The 23,454-nt window shown below is 38.9% G+C and overlaps 1 protein-coding gene across 1 annotated transcript; it reads right to left on the reverse strand.

The window, feature by feature from the left end:
* Positions 1-1,345: 1,345 nt before the first annotated feature.
* SLC17A2 (solute carrier family 17 member 2) lies at positions 1,346-19,898 on the reverse strand. Its single transcript, XM_077143536.1, has 12 exons — positions 19,568-19,898; positions 15,274-15,384; positions 13,660-13,871; positions 11,585-11,818; positions 11,411-11,498; positions 7,737-7,823; positions 5,922-6,040; positions 5,641-5,802; positions 4,995-5,127; positions 4,758-4,905; positions 3,526-3,616; positions 1,346-2,015 (listed from the first exon to the last, which is right to left on the reverse strand). Exons 2-12 carry the CDS (start codon positions 15,299-15,301, stop codon positions 1,881-1,883), a joined length of 1,437 nt encoding a protein of 478 aa, XP_076999651.1. The 5' UTR covers positions 15,302-15,384; positions 19,568-19,898; the 3' UTR covers positions 1,346-1,880.
* Between the last annotated feature and the right edge of the window lie 3,556 nt (positions 19,899-23,454).

Here is a 23,454-nt window from a genome sequence, read left to right on the forward strand (position 1 = left end):
AAACCCTTGCCAATATTTGCTGATTTTCATCTTTTATTTCAGCCATTCTTTTAAGTGTGGGGTGGTATCTTATTGTAGTTTTATTTTCATTTCTCTAATGACTAATGAGTTTGAGCACGTTTTTATGTATTTTGGGGCCACTCAGAAAACCTCTTTGTGAAGTCTCTGTTCAGGTCTTTCACCTATTTTTCTATGTTTTCTGCCTTTTTGTTTAGTTTTTATTTCTTCATATTTCTAGGTACATAGCCTTTGTCAGATGATATTGAAGTTTTGATTTACATTGGACTTGACAGAAAACAGTTTAGAGATTGTACGGGTTTGAAAAGATTTATGTACCCTAGAAAAGCCATGATTTAATCCTAATCAATCTTGTGGGAGCAACTGTTCCTTCTAAACCTTATTCAGTACTACAGGTTGGAAACTTGACTGGGTTATCTCCACAGAGATGTGACTCAATCAAGTGTAGGTATTAAACTTGATTAGATGGAGACATGTTTTCTATGTGGGTCTTGATTAGTTTACTGGAATCTTATAAAAGAGGCCTGGAGAGAAAACCAGCAGACAACGCCATGTTTGCCACATGCTTTTCCAGATGAGAGAGAAACCCTGACCATGTTCACCACGTGCCTTTCCCAATTGAGAGAGAAACCCTGAACTTCAACAGCCTTCTTGAATCAAGGCTCTTTCCCTGGATGCCTTAGATTGGACATTTCAATAGACTTGCCTTAATTGGGACATTTCCATGGCCTACAAATTGTAGACTTGCAACTTATTAAATTCCCCTTTTAAAAAGCCATCCCCTATCTGGTATATTGCATTCCTGCAGCTAGCAAACTAGAACAGAGATACTGTTCAGAAGCAGGAAAGGGCAACCCAACAGAAAATGTCTGAAGACACTAATGGAAAGAACAATAAAGCTATTCCCTGAAATTGGTGTTGATGATGACTAATTTGAGAATCTTGTGAAAATATGAGGAAGGTCAAATGATCTTTTTTACCATAAAAAAACAGGATGTTGCATCCTATTACACCGTGTCTCCTCCCGTGCACCCCCAGCCCATAAATTTCCATTTTACTTTAAAAAGTTCTTTCATTTCTCTCCTTTTCATCATTTGATCTGAACTATCTCACTATCACTCCTGGAAGTGCCCACACTATGTTTTGTTACATTCTCCTTTCTTCTCTAGCTTCTATTTAGCCTCATTCACTTCATCTCTTTCTGGCCATTCGCTGGTCATTAATCTAGGAGAATTTAGCTAGTGTAAGCAAATATATGTTTGTCTGGTAAAGATTATCGTATATTAAATAATTTGAAAATCTTCTATTTAATTTTAGCATATGAATTTTAATAGAATTTAACTATATAAATAAATATCCATGTTTCACAATTTATAAAAACGAAAGTAAAATAACAATTGTGTGGATTACAGCCTTAAAATTCTATTCTATGCAGAACTCTGTAATATGGCTACAATTCCCAGCAAAATTTCTCTTTGTCCATACCACCTTCACAAAGGTACTTGTCAACTATTATTTTCACATAGATTTTTTATTTATCTAATACTTTCTAAAGAAGAAAATCCAAAGGCGATAGGAATTGACTTTTTACGTTAGTCCAGCAGTTCTCAATCTTGACTGTGTGTCAGAAACCCCTGGGGAGTGCCAAAAAAATTAATGTTAGCTAGGCTCCAGCTCAACTCAGTCAAACTTTATCAATGGGGTCTTGGCATCAGTAAGTTCTTGAGGCTACCCAGGGAATTCTAACACATAATCATAGTTGAGAACTGCTGATCTATGGCCAAGAACACAAAGAATGGCAATACATTAAAAATGTTGAAAAGTTAATGGTCAGTACTGTAGTTGTTTGTAACTTGATAGCCTTAGAGGTGGGTAAGAGTCCTCTCTTTGGCCCAATTCTGGATTTCTGCTTGTCCAAACATGAGATAAAAGAACAGACCAAACATGTTGACAGCTGCTGAGAGGAAAAAGACATTTCTCCATCCAGACACAGAATCCTAGAGGAAAAAAAACACAGAATAGTTATTAGCCTCACAAACTCCTCCTCCACCCATGCTAGAAATCACCCATTTTGTGCACTGCAACATCCCCCACCAACAGTAAGGGAAACAACATGCAATGACCATTTAACATCTGAAGTAATCAAAGAAGATTTTATGAAATGGTTGGAAAGAAAATGAGTATAAATAATAGTTCTGGGTTCTGGATTTTTCTTTAAATCAGAATAAACGAGCCTACATTAATGTTTTCCTAGAGATTTGGATTTCAACATTTCTGAAAATGTTGTTTGCTGTTAGTTAACTTGTATTTGCCAAAAAATATATGTTGACGCTCTAATTCCCATTACCTGCAAATTATACCTTATTTGGAAATAGGTCTCTGCAGATAGAATTAAGTTAAGTTTATATTGGATTAGGGTGAGCCCTAAATGCACTGAGTGTTGTCCTTGTAAAGAGAAAGAGATTTGGTGACAGAGAGACTCAGAGGAAAGATGACCGTGTGAAGATGGTGGTAAAGATTGGAGCGATGCAGCTACAAGCCACGGAACATTAATAATTGCCAGCAATTGCCAGGAGCTAGGAGTAGGCAAGGAAGTATTCTTCCCTGAAACCTTCAGAGATAGCATGTCCCTGCTGCCACCCAGTTTGTGATACTTTGCTACGGCAGCCCTAGGAATTAATACATTGTACTACTCATTTAAAACTCTACCTACCACGGTATCTTTTAAGATCTCATGCATGTGTTCTCTCTGATTTTTATTTTGGGGGAGGGGGACAGGCTACTGATATCAATCACAACCACCCCTTAGATAGACATCCCATGCAAGATGAGTTATGTTTGATCTCTCCATGTGATCCTGCTCACCAAGTACTGGTAAGTGATAGCTCATTTCCAGCAATAAAGTCATGATGGATTCCTAGAAATTGGTAAAAAAGTAACCCAGAAAGTAGATCGCATAGAGATCTGTTAAAACAAAACTTTTCTCTATGAGTTGACCCTGGTCAGTTCTTCTATCCCAGCCTGGTTCTGCTTGTTCATCGTCCCCACCAGCCCCTACTTTGGGGCACTGAGCAAGCCTCATTGGCCTGGTTGCCTGTGGTGTCTCACAAACATTTTCTTTTCTCTTTAAACTTGCCTTGAGACATTCTGTGTTTCCTTTTGGAGACATTTTTAAGTTGGAATTAAGCTGAACAAATTCTTCATGATCTTTCTCTCCTGCCCCTCTATCTTCATTCCCCTGGCAGTAACTAAGGACTGTTTCATGCTTTTGTATCTCTGAACTGCTCATTTTCAGCAATCTAATGTCTATTCATATTTGAAAATTCAGCTTCTATTTTCCTCCCTCTGGGAAAGCTGACATAAAACGTCTGATTTAGATACCCCTATGAGGAGAGTAATTGGGGTGATATCCATGCTTATTTTCCCCACTGGACCAGAGTCCTTCAGAGCAGAAGCCTGACCAAATAACACCTGCCACCTGTAGATGTTCAGTAAACAGGACCCAACCTGACTGATAAGGAATCCGGTGGCAGTGGAAGAGATGATTCCTGCGATGAGCCCAAATCCCCTGGAGATTCCCATGAGAAAACTTGCGTATCTGTGGGAGAAGATTTTATACAGAATCAGAAAGGCCCATGGCTTTTGGAGTGACTCAGCTTTAATGGAGCTCCACTCTAATGGCAAAGTCATTTTAGGCAAAATGAAGTTTATCCTTTACCTGAAGATGTCCAGGGCAATTTCTGTTTCCCAACCCTGAAATCAGCTGTCCAGAGTCAACCACCAGGGGCAGTTCATTTGCTCCAGGAGCCATGATTCCCCACCCTGGTTGCTCAGCATGGGAGGCAGTCTGTTTAGTGGATAAGGGGACACAGATTCCACAGCCAAACTCCCTGTGTCCAAATCCTTACTCTGCTGCCTAGACAAGCCACTTAACCTCCTTATACTTCGATCTTCTCCCCTACAAAATGGGGGTAACGAGAAGGCCTACTTTACATTGTAAGGATCGAACATGTTGATATAAGAGAAATACTTAGAACAGGATTTGGCTCATGGTGAATGCATTCGTATGTAGTAGCTAATATGATCAACACCCTGGAAGCCTGTTCAGTACGCACGAGTGGGGGCCCTTTCCCAGAACACACAGTCCCATATCTGGTGAGGAGGCTTCTGAAATTTTTTATCTAAATGATTACCAGCCAAGATTGGGAACTGGTATTCTAAATCTGCTTTAGGTTATGGCCACATCCCAACATTTCTAGTTATCTGTCACTTCATCATCATTTAGCATAGGTCACTAACATGAAGAGTTGTGAGCAGAAAGCTGAGGACTAAAACCTCTGGAAGGGCTTTTTGTTTTTTTGAGCTTAAAATTTTTTTGCAACTAATACATTACATGAATAAGAAAACTTAGACAACATGCTGATGGCTTATAAAGACCTTTACAACCAGTACCTGAAAACTTCATTACAAATAAACATTTTATGATATAGATGAGCATTGAAAGAGAAGAGCGGGAGGGGAGAGGCAGGGAGGGGAGAAGAAGGAAATAGTAGGGGAGAAGAGGGGATGGGAGGGGAAAGAAGGAAAGGGAAAGGGAGGAAGCAGAAAAGGAGGAAGGGAAGGAGGAAGGAAGGAAGGAAGAAAAGAAGAAAGGAAGGATAGAGGAAAGGAAAGAAGGAAGGAAGGGGCAGGCAGGCAAGCTTTTTATGGAGGAGAGGAAGAATAGATAAAGCTCTTACCTGGGGGCAACATCTAATGTGTTGATGATAAATCCTGAATCACACAGGTTGCTGGTTCCAGGAATAAGTATCATCAAAATGATGGTTGTCACATAACTAGAAGTCACAAAAGGCAGCGCCATAGCACACAGTGATGGAAGGAGAAGCCCTGGAGAATGAAGACATGCCATCAAGAAGCCTCTCAGACCATGCATGGAAAAGAGGGTTGGTCAACTGAGCCCATAGGCCTATTCTTACCTAGTGATGAAAAGAGTTTTCGCACAGTGATTAATCTGAGAAGATTCCTCGAGAGAAGGAAATCTGCCAACTGACCTCCTAGAATTGTACAGCTTGAAGCAGCAATAAAAGGCAGGGAGGATAGAACCCCACTCTGAAGGAAGGAAAATTATACAGTGAGTAATTACAGAGGCACACACTGCACCAAAATTTATCAGTTACAAAGACCAACCATTAGCTTGCCATCTGACATTCCGAGTCTTTTTAGAGAAAATAGCATCTTTTTCCATTCTAGAAAGAATACTGTCTCAGGTATAACAGGGCCAGCACCTGCATCACATTGGTCCTCAGAAAAAAAGCAACTTCTAAGGGAAATTGAAGAATTAGCTGGCATGGCAGTGTAATGCAGTGGTAAAGAACACAGATGCTACAGCAGTTCTGCCACTTGGAAGTTGTGTAACTCAGGGCAAGCTATCTCACCTCTATGTGTCCCCTTTTCCTTTCTTGTGCAGTGGGAATCAGTACAGTGCCTCTCTGAAGGTCATTGTGAGGGCTAAATGAGTGATTATGTGCAAAGAGAAGCAACCGGAATGTAGTAGGCAGCATAGAACTATTTCCCCTTATTGCCATATCATCATTTTCATAGACATATAGGAAGTATACTCACATTTTTTATGTTAACATGGAGCACGGAATTGATGTACGTCGGTAGGTATGTTATGATTATGGTACATAACCAGAAATGGCTGAAAAACCCCATGAAAATGGCCCAAAGTGGTAGGCATCTCACCATAGCTTTTATGGGGACAGATCGTCTAGGAGAACTGGACTGAAAGGAAATATCTGATCAACATAGATATGAGAACAGGCCAGAGGGTCTCTTCTGGAAGACCCACAACCTGCCCTGGTGATGTTTGTATGGTCAACAGGTAGAAGGGTGCACTGTACCTGTTGAGCCAGTGCAGACACAATGTGTTCCTTCTCCCTGACACTTATACATGGGTGATGCATGGGGTCATCATAAATCACCGTGAACCACAGGAGACAGCAGACACAGCCAATGCTACCTGGGAAGCAGGGACAGAATTAGTTTTCAGACAGATTTGTACCTTGGGGAGAGGGGGTTTCCTTTGAAGTAGCATGCTTCCACCTCCTACTCCCAACACACACATCAGTTCAAGGCTATTTTATTAAAAGGGCCTAAATTTTCCCACTTCTTCCTGTCAATTCTTCAACAAATCTCCTTTTACAATTAAGGCTTTCCTGATACCACCTCTCAAATATAGTCTTCCTTTGTCAGTGTCAGAACCCTCTGAATGTAGCATGAGCATAAATATACCAATGCATAGCTGATTCATTACTCTTAAAATGCCAATGGTGTTATGTATCTTTAGCAAAGATCTCTTCTTAATATATACATTATTGTCTTGCTTTGGAAGATCTCAACAGCCAGGCCTGAAGCAGGAGAGTAGTCATATATACATGAAATAACCTTCCATGAAATCAGTGTGGTAAGGGAAAATTTCAAACAAACTTGCAAGAGAGAGTAATGTTTTATCCAAACTACTCTTCCCTTATGTATTCCCAGAAGAAACATTATTCAACACTATCTGGCTAACAAGCATAGATCCAAATTAACACCATTAATGAAAATACGTCCAATCTAGAATCATATTTCAAGATACCATTTGGCTATAACAACAAAATAATGAACAGAAGCTTGTCCCATTACTAGGATTTGCCATTGGAAGAAGAGTATATGTTAAAAGACTCTGAAAGAGTGCATAGGTGGTTCAGTGGTAAATGCTGGCCTTCCATGCAGGAGACCTAGTTTCAATTTCTGGACTATGTATCCCATCTACCCCTCCCCCAAAAAGAAGCAAAACATAACAGACATGGCAGTACTTAAAAGAAACAATTACTACAATTATCAGAGTGCACAGGTGGTTCAGTGTCTGCATAGTTGCCTTCCATGCAGAAGACCCGGGTTCAATTCCTGGACCATGCACCACCACCACCCCCCACCACCCCCACACAAAAAGACTCTGAGGACTATGGTTCTTTAATCCCCTCTAATTACTGGATTCATCCATTCTTTTATTTATAAAGCTAAGAGTCAGGCACTATGATGGCACCAAAGTGATATAAACATTATCACAGATGGATTTCTTGCCTCAAGCATTTCATAGTCTAGTGGGTGTGTATGTGTGTGGGGGGGGGATAAATAATTACATGCTGACATAGTCTAGTGAAAGCATAGTAGCAAGAAGCATAGAAGACAGAGCACATGAATATGATAAGTATTGGAAGGACCCACTGAGCTTTAAAAGATTCACCAGGTCGAGAATAAGGTGAAGGGAATCTTGGGCAGAAACACATATTATAACTCAATATGAAGACACACTGAAGGTGTACTTCACCCAACTTTGATAAACCACATACAGTGATAAGACCAGACATTTCAGATGTCTTGGTAAAAGTTCTACAGAAGATGCTTGGGGCAGAAGGATAACTGTATTTCTATTGTTTTGGAAGTCAGAACCATGTGTAGAGTCATCTCCTCTGCCTGTGGTCAGAACAACCATGACAATGTTAAATCGAGTGGGTGGCCTAGAATAAGAAATCTATCAATCCTCAACATCCTTTGTCATCTTCCACTTAATAAAAGATATTTTCTCTCATGTGGGAGAAGGTGGGTGATATAGCCTTCGAAATGAATGCCTGGGGCATGGAAGCATTAGGATTTGAGAGAAGGTGACTCACCAAAGATGTAGAAGATAAAGGGCCAGCCCAAAGCCTGGCAAATCAGGCCACCCATACAGAGGATGATGAAGGACCCAAACGCTGCCCCTGAGGAGACAAGAGGAAAAATTCAATTATGACAGCACCAGAGGCTGAGATTTAGTGGACTCCAGATGTGACCTACAGTGAGGGGGCAGGCTTAGAATTACTGGGTGATAAGAGTCCTTCTCCCACTTACTAATCTCCTCCAAAAAGTCATGTGAAATAGTGAGAATGCATAACGAGTAGGGAAATGCTCCCTGACTCTTCAAAGCCTCTACAACACCAACGTGACCAAAGCCAGATCTTTTCGTTTGAAACAGACATTCTCTGTAATCACAGCCCACCAGGATTTCCTTACGAGGAGAATTACATTCAGGCTGAGTTTTGAAATATGAGATTGGGGACAAGAAAGGAAAGACTTATGAAAATTAATAAGATGCAGTCCCTGTCTTTAAGGAGGTTTCAGTCAAGATGCAGGACTAAGTGCTAACAAAATTCACTATTAATAGTATAATAAAATTTAGACTTTGGATTTTGAACCTTACAGAGATCACCAGTAAGAAATGCATTTCACATGGCAACACAATACACACACAGATATACTTGTACAACCACACATACACACCTCAAACAAAAGTTTCAAAAATGAATACTTAGCCTTACCATGTGCAACGTACACCAAAAATTTTCTATTCTAATCTCTTCCCTTTCATTTTTTAAATACTGGTTGTGACTCACTAAATTAACTCTGTGACCCACTAATAGGTTCCAGTCAGCAGCTTGAAAAAAAAAAAAAGGACATAGCATATAAATGCAATTAAAAAAAACTACAATGCATTATGGAAGTATACATGAGGAGAAAATTAATACCAATCATATAATTTATAAATTGTTTACATGAGCTAAGCAGGAGGATGGATGGATGTGGGCAATAGGAACTGGGGACAATGGACCTTCCAGCCAAATAGGCCAGTAGAAGTAGAATAAGAAAGAAGTTAAGTGCAGATATGGGGGTGGGGAGCATATTTGGAGCCACCAGAGCATTGCTTACAGAGGAACATAGGGTAGGAAAGAAGGCTCGGGCCTGATGACACAGAGAATCTTTAGATCCGTACAATAAAGAAGCCAGTCTTTTTTTTTTTTATTAAAAAAAATTAACACAACATTTAGAAATCATTCCATTCTACGTATGCAATCAGTGATTCTTAGTATCATCACATAGATGTATGATCATCATTTCTTAGTACATTTTCATTGATTTAGAAAAAGAAATAGCAAGACAACAGAAAAAGAAATAAAATGATAATATAGAGAAAAATAAAAATAAAAAATACAAAAAATATATTAAAAAAACAAAAAACTATAGCTCAGATGCAGCTTCATTTAGTGTTTTAATATAATTACATTACAATTAGGTAGTATTGTGCTGTCCATTTTTGAGTTTTTGTATTCAGTCCTGTTGCACAGTCTGTATCCCTTCAGCTCCAATTACCCATTATTTTACTCTATTTCTAACTCCTGATGGTCTCTGTTACCAATGACATATTCCAAGTTTATTCTCTAACGTCGGTTCACATCAGTGGGACCATACAGTATTTGTCCTTTAGCTTTTGGCTAGACTCACTCAGCATAATGTTTTCTAGGTCCATCCATGTTATTACATGCTTCATAAGTTTATTCTATCTTAAAGCTGCATAATATTCCATCGTATGTATATACCACAGTTTGTTCAGCCACTCGTCTGTTGATGGACATTTTGGCTGTTTCCATCTCTTTGCAATTGTAAATAATGCTGCTATAAACATTGGTGTGCAAATGTCCATTTGTGTCTTTGCCCTTAAGTCCTTTGAGTAGATACCTAGCAATGGTATTGCTGGGTCGTATGGCAATTCTATATTCAGCTTTTTGAGGAACCACCAAACTGCCTTCCACAATGGTTGCACCATTTGACATTCCCACCAACAGTGGATAAGTGTGCCTCTTTCTCTGCATCCTCTCCAGCACTTGTCATTTTTTGTTTTGTTGATAATGGCCATTCTGGTGGGTGTGAGATGATATCTCATTGTGGTTTTGATTTGCATTTCTCTAATGGCCAGGGACATTGAGCATCTCTTCATGTGCCTTTTGGCCATTTGTATTTCCTCTTCTGAGAGGTATCTGTTCAAGTCTTTTTCCCATTTTGTAATTGGGTTGGCTGTCTTTTTGTTGTTGAGTTGGACAATCTCTTTATAAATTCTGGATACTAGACCTTTATCTGATATGTCATTTCCAAATATTGTCTCCCATTGTGTAGGCTGTCTTTCTACTTTCTTGATGAAGTTCTTTGATGCACAAAAGTGTTTAATTTTGAGGAGCTCCCATTTATTTCTTTCTTTCTTCAGTGCTCTTGCTTTAGGTTTAAGGTCCATAAAACCACCTCCAATTGTAAGATTCATAAGATATCTCCCTATATTTTCCTCTAACTGTTTTATGGTCTTAGACCTAATGTTTAGATCTTTGATCCATTTTGAGTTAACTTTTGTATAGGGTGTGAGATACGGGTCCTCTTTCATTCTTTTGCATATGGATATCCAGTTCTCTAGGCACCATTTATTGAAGAGACTGTTCTGTCCCAGGTGAGCTGGCTTGACTGCCTTATCAAAGATCAAATGTCCATAGATGAGAGGGTCTATATCTGAGCACTCTATTCAATTCCATTGGTCAATATATCTATCTTTATGCCAGTACCAAGGAAGCCAGTCTTTATTCTGCAATCAAGGAGGAACACTCTGAAAATTCTTGAACAAGTGAGTTAAAATATTCTATCTGTGCTTTAGGAAGGTAACTTGGTTTTGATAGGAAAGGAAGGATGGAGGAAACAATGGTGGCTAAAAGAGACCAACTGACAATATTTGGAGATAGAAGAAATGGCGACAACTGCTATGGGAGGAAACCAGCAAGCAGGAGTGCTGTTGTGAGGTAAAAAATCAGCAGGATGATATTATATACTGGGCCTGCAAGTGATAAGCTTAATGGAAACTCAGTTCTGTTCACTCTCAAGGCTATAGGCTGGGGGGAAAATATTGTGGAGGTCTTAGTATGATCACACACTATGGAGTGACATCCTTGCACAGTGACTGAAAATATGTGCTCTGGAGCCAAGCTGCCTAGGCTCAAATCTTAGACCTACCATCCACTGGTGATTTGAATTTGGGTAATTTACTTAATCTCTGTAAATTGTGGAAAATCTGTCTAATAGAGGGTTGTCATGGCCATCAGTTCAGAACAGTAAAGAGCTCAGAATAATGTGGACTCTTTGAACTCGCCTTTTTAGTTCTCTCCTTGCCACTCCGAATTCTGGTAGTCTTAATTCCCACTTCTATGTCTCTGCTAAACTGATGTTTAAACCGTTTTGTTTGACCTTTTCCACTTATGCAAATTCTTAAGATTCTTAACTTACAATCTTTTCTGACTACCCTAACTCACAGTGAGGCTTCTGAGCCTCAGTGGCTTACAGCCCAGATGAATCTTTCTTATTTGATATGTAACTATTTTATACTGTTAAATTTTTGGTAGCACATTTCTCCTTCTCCAGCTTACAATTCCATTCAGAGAAGAAAAAACAAGGTAGGGTAAAGCAGATGGCAAAGCTGTTACCGTGTATGCCTCCTTACCTGATCCTGCAATACTGGTGAGCTTACTTCGTTCAAGTGGGGGAGCCCATTTTGACCAAATTGTAAACTGGCCTGTCCATGCCATCCCCTAAAATGAAAAATCATTAAGTCCTTTGATCTCCAGTAGAACCTGGGAATCTCTATCCCACTCAGAAGGAAAAAATACTTGGATACCTGGGCCATGCCCTGGGCTGTCCGAACCACAATAACTAAAATCACTCCGAAGTCAGCAGCCAATGGTGTAAAGAGGGTGAGAAGGGAGGAGATCAGCAAGCCAGCACCAAGCATCTGTTTTGCTCCAAATATCCCTGCTAAATACCCACTTGGTATAAGAGTCAATATTATTCCATAGCTGATGGAGCTAAAGATGATACCTTGAGTTTCTGGGCTCCATTCATACACAGAGGCCTGGAAAGAAAAAAAAAAGAAGGAAAACTCTTTGCTAAGAAGTCTGTTTATGAAATCCCACTCTATAGTCAGGAGTTGCATGGGATTGCTGAAGTCCTACTATAAAATATTTATTTTTGCTTTTCTCTCTTTTGAACCTAACTTAAATATTGCATCTTTTCCAAACCAACAATCAATTACCCCCCTAATTTGTTCTTCTCAGAAGGAAAAGAAAACAGAGGAAGTAAAGAAGAAAAGAAATAAAGAGAGTCATTATTAGATGGATAATAAGAAGATGCCATTTAGGGATATTTCATGTGTGAAACTATTTTTGATATTTTTAACTATTTTAACTATTTTTACATCTGGTAAAACTGTGTGATAAGTTGACTCATTGCAAAGAAAATGGAAAACATAGGTTCACTGAATTCTCACTAAAATCAGTTCTAATTTTTGAAAATAAATTGTTTGGGAATTATGGTTTGCCCTGGCTAAGCTGACTTCTTAAAATACATATTACAAATGAATAAGATCACATACTGCTGATGTAGCTCAAAAAATAATTTTTGGTAGCTTACTAGATATATGACATCATTCTAGAAGTTGAAGTGGAGAGCCAAAGAATAAAAAGATTAGATATTTTATCCATTTAAAATAACTATAGATCCATAAATAATGTAATATATGTGACTCCTGTCTGAATGAAGAATTGAGAATGAGTATAAGACAAGTACAGACTTTGAGAACAGGGAATTTGGGAAGTTTCCAGGAAAGAAGCAGTACTTGACCTACCTTTTAAAGAATGACTACGATTTGTATAAAGAGAAAAAAGAAAATTTATTTTCACTGGAGAAAACAACAACAATAGAATTACTGCATTTGGAATAATACCAAATGATCAGAAACTAACAGAATTTCCCTGGGCCATCAGTAGCAGCTAAGACTGAGCTGGGAAGTAGGATTAGATTCTGGAGGAGTACAGCATATCAAGGAAGGAATTTGGAAGATGCCCTGGATTCCTGAGTATGGGAGTATGGGAGTGTGGATGTATAGACTTGATGATGAAAGAAAGATTGCAGCTGGGGAGGTTATCATAAATAAGCTGAGTTCAAGGTAATGAAAACATAAATTATAGGGTTGGCACTGGAAATGTGCAATAAATGATAGTTTAAAGGGTAATTTTATTAAGTGGGTATAATCGTGATTCCTATACAAATATAAAATGAACAAGCATCAAAGGTTTTATTTAATTTATTGGTTAATGAGGGAAACAATAATATGTAATAGCTGGCTCAAAGGAGAACTCAAAGAACAAATATATAAACAGTAAGTAATGCTGAAATGGATTTTAAACAGATGGCAAAACTGGCTTATTCAGTTGTGGTGGAGAGGGAAGAGAGTTGCAATTGATTCATTCATTTACAAGGCTATGAACAAAATCATTTGCATATCTATCACTTATATGTAATTATGTACAATTTTCAGAGTTGAAAAATATCTCAAAGATAATTATGAAAGAAGCAGAAATCTGTGAAGAATCGGGTAACCCAGAAGGATATGCTTAGACAATATCTACTGTTTTATTTAAGACACTCGAGGTATTCTGTTTGGTCCCTTTCAAGATTTTTTACTATTTTTTTCCTACAGTCCCCACCCCTCATCCTTGTGATCATAATAATCTGAAGGAAAGGTTACTTTTTATCACAGATATGAACAATGTCTCAAAAAAAAATAAACCCAGTTCCTTCGAGTTTGACATTGAAAATACATGATTCTATACCACGCAGCAACAGAATCCAAGCCTTCCTTTCAAACTGGGTTTGCCCTTTCAACAAAGAGCCTTGTGCTGCCATCCAACTCACCTCTCTATTGAATTCCTTGATGGACCTGCTGCGGTTGCTGAGGGTGTGCGCCCGGGGCCCCTCTGCCGAGGCGTTGGCCAGCTCGTTCTGCTCGGTGCTGTTCACCATGGCAATGATAGCAATGCTCAGACTCACACGCTGGGTTATCATGGTGAAGTTTGAGAAGTGCATGATGAGGGCCAGCCCATAGCGTAGGGAACAGAAATCCAGACCTTGAGAACAACACAGAAATAGGCAGTGAGCATCCTGGTTGAGACCCACTTCTTTCCATTTCTCCCACAGCTAAATCTGAAAAGGACCTCAGATGATGTCGTGCAGTCCCATTGTCTTTTTCCACCAAAACATAACCATGATTACCACTCTCTTTTCTTTTTGTCGTATGTGTCATATCGTATTTCTTTTGAAGGCTTCAGGACAATCCACCTGGGACTTAGCAATTGAAGAAGACCAGTGTGGGAAACAGATAAGTGGAAAAACTAAATGCAAGGCATCTTTCTTTTTTTTTTTTGTTTTTTCATGGGCAGGCACCGGGAATCAACCCGGGTCTCTGGCATGGCAGGCGAGAATTCTGCCACTGAGCCACTGTTGCACTGCCCTAAATGTAAGGTAGTTATGTTCATTGCTCCAAAATGAAGTGAGTGGGGAAGATGGTGGCAGAGCTGGTCACAAAGCCCATATCTTCCAGCTACAAGCCAGCGGTCCCATCCATGACACACATTCATTTATCACAGAGCCTGAAAAGAGACCCTACTTAGAGAGGTGCCTTTAGAGTCAGTTAACCATATCTCCAAGGATTCTCTTTTAAGATATCTGAGAGATAGTACTATAAATTAGCATTTTTCTCTGGAAATATTCTGGTTATGTGTCTCATTGTCACAAGGTCCTGCATGTGATATGGTGCTGAATCTTCACATATGTTCAGTGATATGGAGTAGTCAATATATTGCAAGGGCGAAGAACAGAAAAAAAGGCCTCCCAAGGTGGAACATAGACCAATATTGAAAGATACAATTTCCTAGGTAGATTTGGAGAAATAGGAACAAAACAAGACCAAGAGGGAACGTGTAAAGAAGCAGGTAAAAATATAACAGCAGAGGGTGGTGCAACAGTGGTTCAGCGGCAGATTTCTTGCCTGCCATGTCGGAGACCTGGGTTCAATTCCCAGAGCCTGCCCATGTCACTAAAAAAAAAAAATTACATATATAAATGTATACAAGTTTATTTTTTAATGGCCCAAAAGGCCTAGGAACAGGTTTGGCTGCCTGCAAAAGTAGCTATTTCCATATTACTGAAGGTTTTTCTAAGTTCAGGAGGAAAAGCCAGTCACCTGGTAGGAGTATTATAGTGGAGATTCATACATACATTGGGGGTTTTATTGATCATTTGGTTTATTTTCTGTTAGAGAGCTTGTTGGGACTTCCTAAGGAAAAAGCAACAGATAACTTTATAACCTGCCAGGTTTGGGGGTTGGGGCCAGGTCTGCTGTTAGATTAAGAGAGTGTCTACAAAAGGATGTAAGGTGGAAAGGGAGGAGAGGAGAGCAAGGATGTGTAAAGGATACAGAAAGAAGCTTCAACTCTCCCATAATGAAACTTACAAGCAAAAGAAGTTTACCTTTCCTGGTGGAAGGCTTCTTGTCCATTTGGCTTCTCTGGGAAATGGTACCACACTTAGTGGTGGAGTTTCCCTCTGCCCCGAGTCTCTTTTACCACGACAGGCTTTTATCTATGGAGAGGATGTAATCCAAAATATGGCACACAAATGATTTTCACATATTAATGTTGCCTTCTCTCAGCATCAGTAAAAGTTTTGGCCTATCAGAGCTATGGAATTTACATTTCATAGTACACTTTACCGCTATGCTTTTTGAGGACTTGATTTTTACAAGAAAATCTGACTAAGCCCTAACTCTGTGACTTAGAGCTTGTCATTTAAAATCTCTAACCGTCTGTTTCCTTGTCAGTTCAGTAAGGATTATACTCCTTTCTGAGTGGTACTATAAGAATTAAATGAGACCATTTTAAGTGCTTTATAAAACCATAATGAACCATACAAAGGAAAAGAATGTTATGACTTGTAACAGCTCAGATGATGGGAAAATTAAATTAAGCTCAAGATCATACAGGTACATGTGCCTTCTTTTAACAGGAAGGACATCTCATAATATATATGTATTATATTTAAATTGTTTTTTTTTTTAATATGGACAGGCACTGGGAATCAAACCCGGGTCTCCAGCATGGCAGGCGAGAACTCTGCCTGCTGAGCCACCGTAGCCCATATATATTATAGTTAAAGATTTAAAATGTTTACTCTTGTCTTGGTTACATATAATTTGGTCAGCTTATTGGACTGAAAGGGTCTTCAAATCACCTAAAACTCATACTAAAGGGTGTCTTCTTCCAAAATACAGTTATGTTGACAGGCAAAGACAATTCATGACCCCAAATATGGATAGGTATAACTTGATTTTTGTACACCAATCCAATCCTCTTTTGGGAGATATGTATGTGTTTCTTTTAAGAACATTCCCCAGCCTGAGAACAGTGTCAGTTTTGCAGCCATTCCTAACTTGAAGATCCATAGCTTTACAAACACATGTATCTTCCTTATATTTCATCATTCCAAGCTTTACACTCTCTCTGTACATAAATTTAACAATACATATCTGCAGTCTTAAAGATGTTTACATGGTGGGCCACGGTGGCTCAGCAGGCAGAGTTCTCGCCTGCCATGCCTGAGACTTGGGTTCGCATTCCCAGTGCCTGCCTATGCAAAAAAAAAAAAAAAAAAAAAAATCTTTATAATCAATGACCTGAAGAAAGAAAAGAAAGATACAGATGAAGAGCTTTGTCCAAAAATACCCATTGCAATAATAGTTATGATAGCATAATATTGGAGGCAAATTAATCTAATAATAAAAGTTTAGTGAATCAATTTCGATAGATTCTTATGATGGACTCTATTAAAATAACATTGTCAAAGATGTCGAATCACATTGGGGACATGCTTGTACTCTCATATACAAAGCAGGGTCTGTGGCTGTGTGTGTACACGCATGCCCAAATACAGAGAGAGAAGCAAATTCACACACATGCCAGCAGTGGCTATCTCTGGATTGCAGAACACAGTGGTCACTTTGTACTTTAGGCTTTTCCATATTTCCATATTCTAAGTAATTTTTTTAATATGTAGTAAATACTCATTTTATAGCCAGGAAAATCTAAGTTGTATTTTAAAGAACAACATTTAGGCTTCATTCACGTGTCAGGATAGTTTTCTGCTTGCCATATATCTCTACATTTCTGAGACTAAGATCTTCCCATTTAGGTTTTGAAATTGGGGGCCCAAGTACTGGTAAGTGTTGGTCAGTGTCGGGAAGATGTTTGCTCTTGCTCTGTCTTGGAAGGCTTCTAAGTCTTGCTTAACATTTGATTGATATCAGGAGCTCAGCTGACCTCTTTACCTACACTCCGATCCTTGCTGAAGCAATCTGGCATGGATACCTAGCTGACCTGAGCTTGCACTATTTTATATTTGTTTCCCCTGTTACGTAAGATTCAAAGGCTTGGCCGAGGGCAACTTTTGAACTGTGCTCGCAATTGCAAGTACATATACTCCACATAAAGTTTTCCGACAACCTCTATAATGAAACTTATAAACACTGAACTCTAGAGCTGAGTGAGACAACTGAGATCCTCTGGTCCAAACATTCATTTTATGGATGAGAACACTGGTATATAGAAAGTTAGAAAACTTGTCTCAGGTCACACAATTGACAGAGTCAATACCAGGTCTCCTAATGCCCTAATGCTTTCTTTTTTTTTTTTAACCTCTTGACAGTACCTCTCTTTTATTGTCATGATATTTTATGCACAAGCTTAAAGCACAATGAAGTCGCTTCATTTTGTGGCATTCTAAATGGGAATTTATACAACATTAAATCAAGTTTTAATAATTTGCCCCAGAAGGAAATGTTATAATATAGAATATTTTCAAATTGAGCTATGAATATTTTGTTAGAAGTCCCTACTTTTTCTTGCTTTTTATATTAGTGGAAAGGTATCCCAAACTTATCACTTCAATTTTCCTTCTTATTTTCTATCTGCTGCCATCCTATGGGAAGGGCTGAAAATGGTCACAAAAGCTATTACTTAGCTTTCATGGTCACAAAGGCTATTTTGAATTTGCCTTAATAACTAATTTCAGTTGTTAATTTCCTCAATTCCTTTGCACGAGATAAATACAGAAATCAGTTTAACAGTCATTTTAAACAGGAGTCTTTTTATGACATAGTAATAGAAACTCTTTTTCTAAAATAATCGCAGCCATTTATGAAATTGTGGGGTCTGAGCACTGGTGTGATATGCCCTTAGAGACATCGGGATCAGTCAACCCAATTGTAAGCAATAAAAACATGTCACATTGTCAAGGACCTTCCCATTCAACAATGACACTTTCAAAAGAATAGCAAATCCTAGCATAGAATCCATAAGTAGACAAAAATAAACCAAGTTGAAATTACATTAAAAGAAAATCACATATTTTTAAAATCGTTTATAATGCAGTGTAGAGTTGCATTTGCGATAAAATGAGTATTATACATAATACTGTGTATGCACAAACAAAGGAATGATTTTTTCCTATTCTTCTGAGTCTAGAACTATTTTGTTATGACGGCCTTTCTTTAGCTCTTACATTCCCCGTAACATTCAGCCTGTCTTGCATCATCTCAGTCGATTTTCCCAGTTTACTCAGAGTAAATGTTACATGTGGTTGAAAGATCATGAATTTAAAGATCAAAGGGTATCCAGGAGCTGAATTCTGCTTTGCCATTCACAATGTGAACAAACTTGAGCAGTTTTCATAGGGAAAATAGGGTACTACTATTTCACAGGACTGTTGTGAGTGAAATTAACAAACGTATGAGGAATGCCTTGCAAATTGCAAAATGTTGTACATTATAAAATGTTGTTATTGATAATAACAACAAAAATAACAAGTGATTACAGTTTTGGCATTCTGGCCCCATCAGATCCACGAATAAGTATTGGCTTAGAGCAAATAAAATGTTTCTATAAAGGTGCTTTGATTGGTTGTTAAATTGGTTTTAAGCTTTTCCTTTTGAAAGTGGTTTCTTCTGGACTAGTATCCACGAGATGGGTAGAAGGAACATGACTCTTGCTGTAAACATCAGAGAATTTGGGAAGAAGTAGTTCCTTTGGTGTCAACAAAATTGAGATCCTTTTATCACCTGCCTAAATTTCTGAGGATTCAGTATTCTGAGATAAAATTTGTTTTTCCAGTCTATCATTTTATGCCATGCTGTCAATTCACTTATGAACTTAATCCCCAAAAGAAAGGAAAGGAAAGGAAAGGAAGAGAAGAGAAAAGAAAAAAGAAAAGAGCATACTGATCACAAATAGTGGGTAATCCTAAAAGGCTGGGTTATGCAAAACCAAAGGTGCAATAAGGGCACCATCCTGGAGGGCTCACAGCTTTTCCTTCAGATAAGAACCTCCATCTTCCAGGTCAATATGAGGCATCCTGTGCTTTGGGATTAGGGTTTTCCTGGGCAGGTTGGAAGATGGCACCTTCACTGAGCCTTTTCCCCTCTGGCTTCTGGTCATAGCACTGACAGGTGACCATAATCTCTTCAGGCACTTTTTCTCAGCTGTATAGAGCAGACAAACTCCACAAGCATACATGTTTTCTTGCCTTCAGTCTTATTCTCAGCAAACTTGCTCATGTTCTCCTTTTATTGAAAGTCAATCTCAAGAACATATTGAAATCTGAGAAATGAGTGACACTCTCCAAACCCAAACCTTGCTGGTTCTGATCCAGTATTTTATTCTACAGTGAAAGCTCCCACCCCCCAACTCATCCAAGTGGCACAGTTAATACTCACAGAGTCCCTGGAGAAGTGACCATCATCCAGAGTGTTTGCTGGCACTGGTGGCCTCTCAAGACTTATTCTAGGAACTTGATTGAATCGGGCACCTTTCCTAGAAAGTTTTTTCTTCTTTTTGGAACCAGAGACCATTCCCAGATGGAGATCCTTAGGCTGCTGTCAATATTTTTCCTCTGATCGCCCCCAAAACTGTTCTCGCCCTTTAGTAGCTCTTTGATAAACTGATAATCCTCCTTCTACACTAAAAGAGCAAAGGTACTTCCCTTCATTACAGCAGTTTTTTAAGTCCTAGACTCTACGGCTAACTTGAAGAAACAGTTTCCATCCCTTCTTTCCTTTCAAATAATTCTACCCCTTTTCACCAGGGTAAATAATAAGTCACATGACATCACCAGATTTGGCCTACATTCTCAGAGCAGAGAGTCTGGGTTTGGCTTTGCGCTTAATTTTTAACTTCATGTTCAAGTTCTCACTGATGGAGTGAGCATCTTGCAGAAATGTCACCATGTTCTTTTGCTATGAACTGTGCATATAACCATTCAGTCAACAAGTCTTTACCCTGACAGTAAGGATGCATTGTGTGAAAGAAAGCACAGGGCTGCTAGAATGGAGAGATGGGGTCTGTCCCACTTTCATTTCCTATTGCTTTCTGTAAACTTAGACAAGTTGCTTAACCTCTTTGAATTGGTTTCTACTTCAGTAAAGCAAAGTTTTTAGTACTCAACTTATGGGCTTATAGGGCAAATTAAGAGAAATACATATGTTAACTGGTAGTAGGTCCTTAATAAATGATTAAGGGATCTATTAAATCAGCTAGACTTCCCTTAAGCATTTGGTGCGCACAACCTGATAAATGTGCCTACTCCATTACCTTCCCACAAAGTTGCCCTGACTTCTTCCTTCCTTCCCTCTTCCCTTCTTTCCCTCTTTCTTCCCTCTTTCCCTCCCTCTCTCCCTCCCTCCTTTTGGTCCTTCCCTCCTTCCTTTTATTGGTGCCTTTTCTAATCTAAGCTGTGCCTGTCTCCTCATTCTTGTGATCCAAGTTCTACTTGTGATTCTCGACCTCTGGACTGTGGTTACTGCTGTCATCCTTCTTTGACTCTCGACCCTTATAAAATGTAATGAAGGCCTGCCTTCTCTGGACTCAGCTGCTTCCAACATCCTTAGGTGAGTTCTCCTGCCCCAGTCAGTCTCACTACACTCCTCAGAAGAGCCTACTGGAGCCAGCATCTTAGCTTTGCCATTTGGTCTCTGTATGCGTCTTCCATTGCTGTTATAAAAAAATTGTTGGAAACTTAGTCCCTTAAAACAACACAAATTTATCATTCTCAGTTCTGGAAGTCAGAAGTGTGACATGGGTTTCACTGGGCTGAAATTTAGGTGCTGACATGGCCGTGTTCCCTCTGGATGTCTCCTTCACTGTGACCCTCCTGCCCTCCTCTTAGAAGGGCCCTTGTGATTACATTGGGTCCATCTGGATAATCCATCCCCTATCTCAAATCTTTAATTTAATCACCTGTAAAGTCCATTTTACTGTGTAAGGAAACAAATTCACAAATCCTGAGGAATAAGATGTGGACATCTTGTGTGGAGGGGAGGGGGCAGAAAGGAGGGTACTCTTCAGGCTACCATGGTCCCCTTTGGAGGGATGGAGGGATAGTAGGGAGAATTGAAATGTTTCCTTTCTTGCTTTGATTAAAAATTCTGATTATTGACTTACTGTGAAGTCTTCATGTGCTTGATCAGCCAAGGAAAATAGTTAAGAAGAGGAAAAATGAGACTTTTACTGAATCTTCCCAAGAAGGTGAGACATTTTCTAATTCGCACAGAGACCTGGAGTGAGCTGGTAAAGAAACCAAGAGTTGATCCCCAAAAGAGAAGTGATGATGACAAAGAAAGAGGATCAACAGAATCCAATGCCACAAATAGGGTGCAGATTGCATTTTCCAAGCTGAATATTTTGTTTAAATATATAATCCTATAGCTGGATTTTACAAACTTCCTGGAAGGACCTCATATATTTTGAAAACCATTATACTTATGGTACATAGCACAGTATCTGATAAATGGCCAATAATATGTGTTCAATAAATTCTTGAACTGAATAAATGCTTGAGTCATACTCGACACCAGGAATCAGCATTTCTGTAGCTGGTCCAAGTCCCTCTCCCCTACCTCCACCATGATTTTCACTTAACGAAGTGTGGTTAAATCAATTCGGAGAACTATACACTCACAGAACAAGTATCTATACCATATCTATAAACATCACAAGTAATATAGCAGAAAAGATCTTCGATCTTTATAAAGTAGGTCTCTCTGTCTTGGCATTAGCATCTGCCCCAGTCAGTGCAGTTTAAGCCTAAACTATTTTTTACTTATTTATTTGCTCTTTCAGATGTGGTGCTGGCTTCAGAGAATACCAATTTGTTTAAGACCTGATCCATGACTTCACAAAGTTCAGAGTCCAGTGAGTGAGACGTTACACAGAGACAGACAACTAGGATGAAGTGTAATAAAAACAAATGATACAAGTGTGTACAGGGTACTAGAAGAGAGCAAATAAGGGCCCCTGCCAATCCAGGTGGAGCAGGGGAAAGCTTCCTGGAGGAGGAGGGGCTGTTGGTCGGTCTTCAGGGGTGGTAAAAATGAGTCAATAACCTCAGGGAAGGACTTCCAGGCACAGCAAAGCCAGAGAGGCTTGATGTGGGAAATTAGAATTGTTCAGCAGGACTACAGATTAAAGTACAAGGTACAAAAGGAATTTGGTGAACTGACTGGAAGCATGATAAGCATTTAAAAAAAAAATCAATTGCTTTTCCCAACAGTAAAATTAATAACCTAGGTCTGGAAATAGAAGGAAAAAATAAATTTCCCTAGTACCAAAAATTATAAAATTCATAGAATTTGCCTAAGAAAAATATGACTCAAAGAAAGTAAGCAATAAAATTTTATTAAGGGACACAAACAAGATCTGGTTAAATGGAACTGTATACTATCATCTAGAATGGGAGAACTTAATATCACAAAAAGTGTTGATCCTCCCCAAATTAGGAAACACATTCAATGAAAATCCAATTAGAAGCAGAAAGAAAAATGGAAGGACAAACTGGAAACAGCTTCAATGCCCATCAACTGAATATATTGTGATACATAAAAAATTAAATGATATGGAAAAGGATGATTTGCATCTATACCATTTGTCTTAGATGCTTTTGTAGACTGTAAATATAACTTGAAATGAGAAAATAAGATGGAGTGTATATAAAGTGACTCAATTTTTATTTATATTTATATAAGAAAACCCTATATATATATGTATTTTTTTCTGTATAAGATTCTATATGCTAACCAGGCTATTGACTTTGGTAGTCTAATTTGGGGAAGTCAGGGTAAGAATTAGTGAAGTGGTTAAAAATTACGAGAGTAAACACAAAATCACAAAAAGCTGATTACAAAAAAGCAGCATGTATAGCTAATGATATACATTCATCATAATCCTAAACCCCTCCAACGTCATTTTTCCAGCTAATTTCCATGTGTGACTTGGGTCTCAGAATATGCAGCTGCCCCTACAGTTTGACACCAGAATGTGTCTGAATTCTGGACCGAAATCTTAGACCAGATCCTATTGAGCCCACAGGCCTTTCAAACCTTCAGATGAGGTTGTAGTTTTAACTTATCATTTGCGCTCCAAAAGAACTCGGCCTCCAAATTCACTTCAAATTGCTACTCTTTACCAAGACTTAGTTTTAATGAGATAAAGGGAATTTTCAGGATTAAAAGTCCAGTATCTTCAGCAATTAGCTTACCACTTCCTGAGGTTGACACCAAAGCGCGACAGTAGGGATATTCGGGGTCACTGCCTCTTGTCCCAGAGAGTG

The sequence above is a fragment of the Tamandua tetradactyla genome, chromosome 25 (genome assembly GCF_023851605.1).
Source record: "Tamandua tetradactyla isolate mTamTet1 chromosome 25, mTamTet1.pri, whole genome shotgun sequence".
NCBI classification, from domain to species: Eukaryota; Metazoa; Chordata; class Mammalia; order Pilosa; family Myrmecophagidae; genus Tamandua; species Tamandua tetradactyla.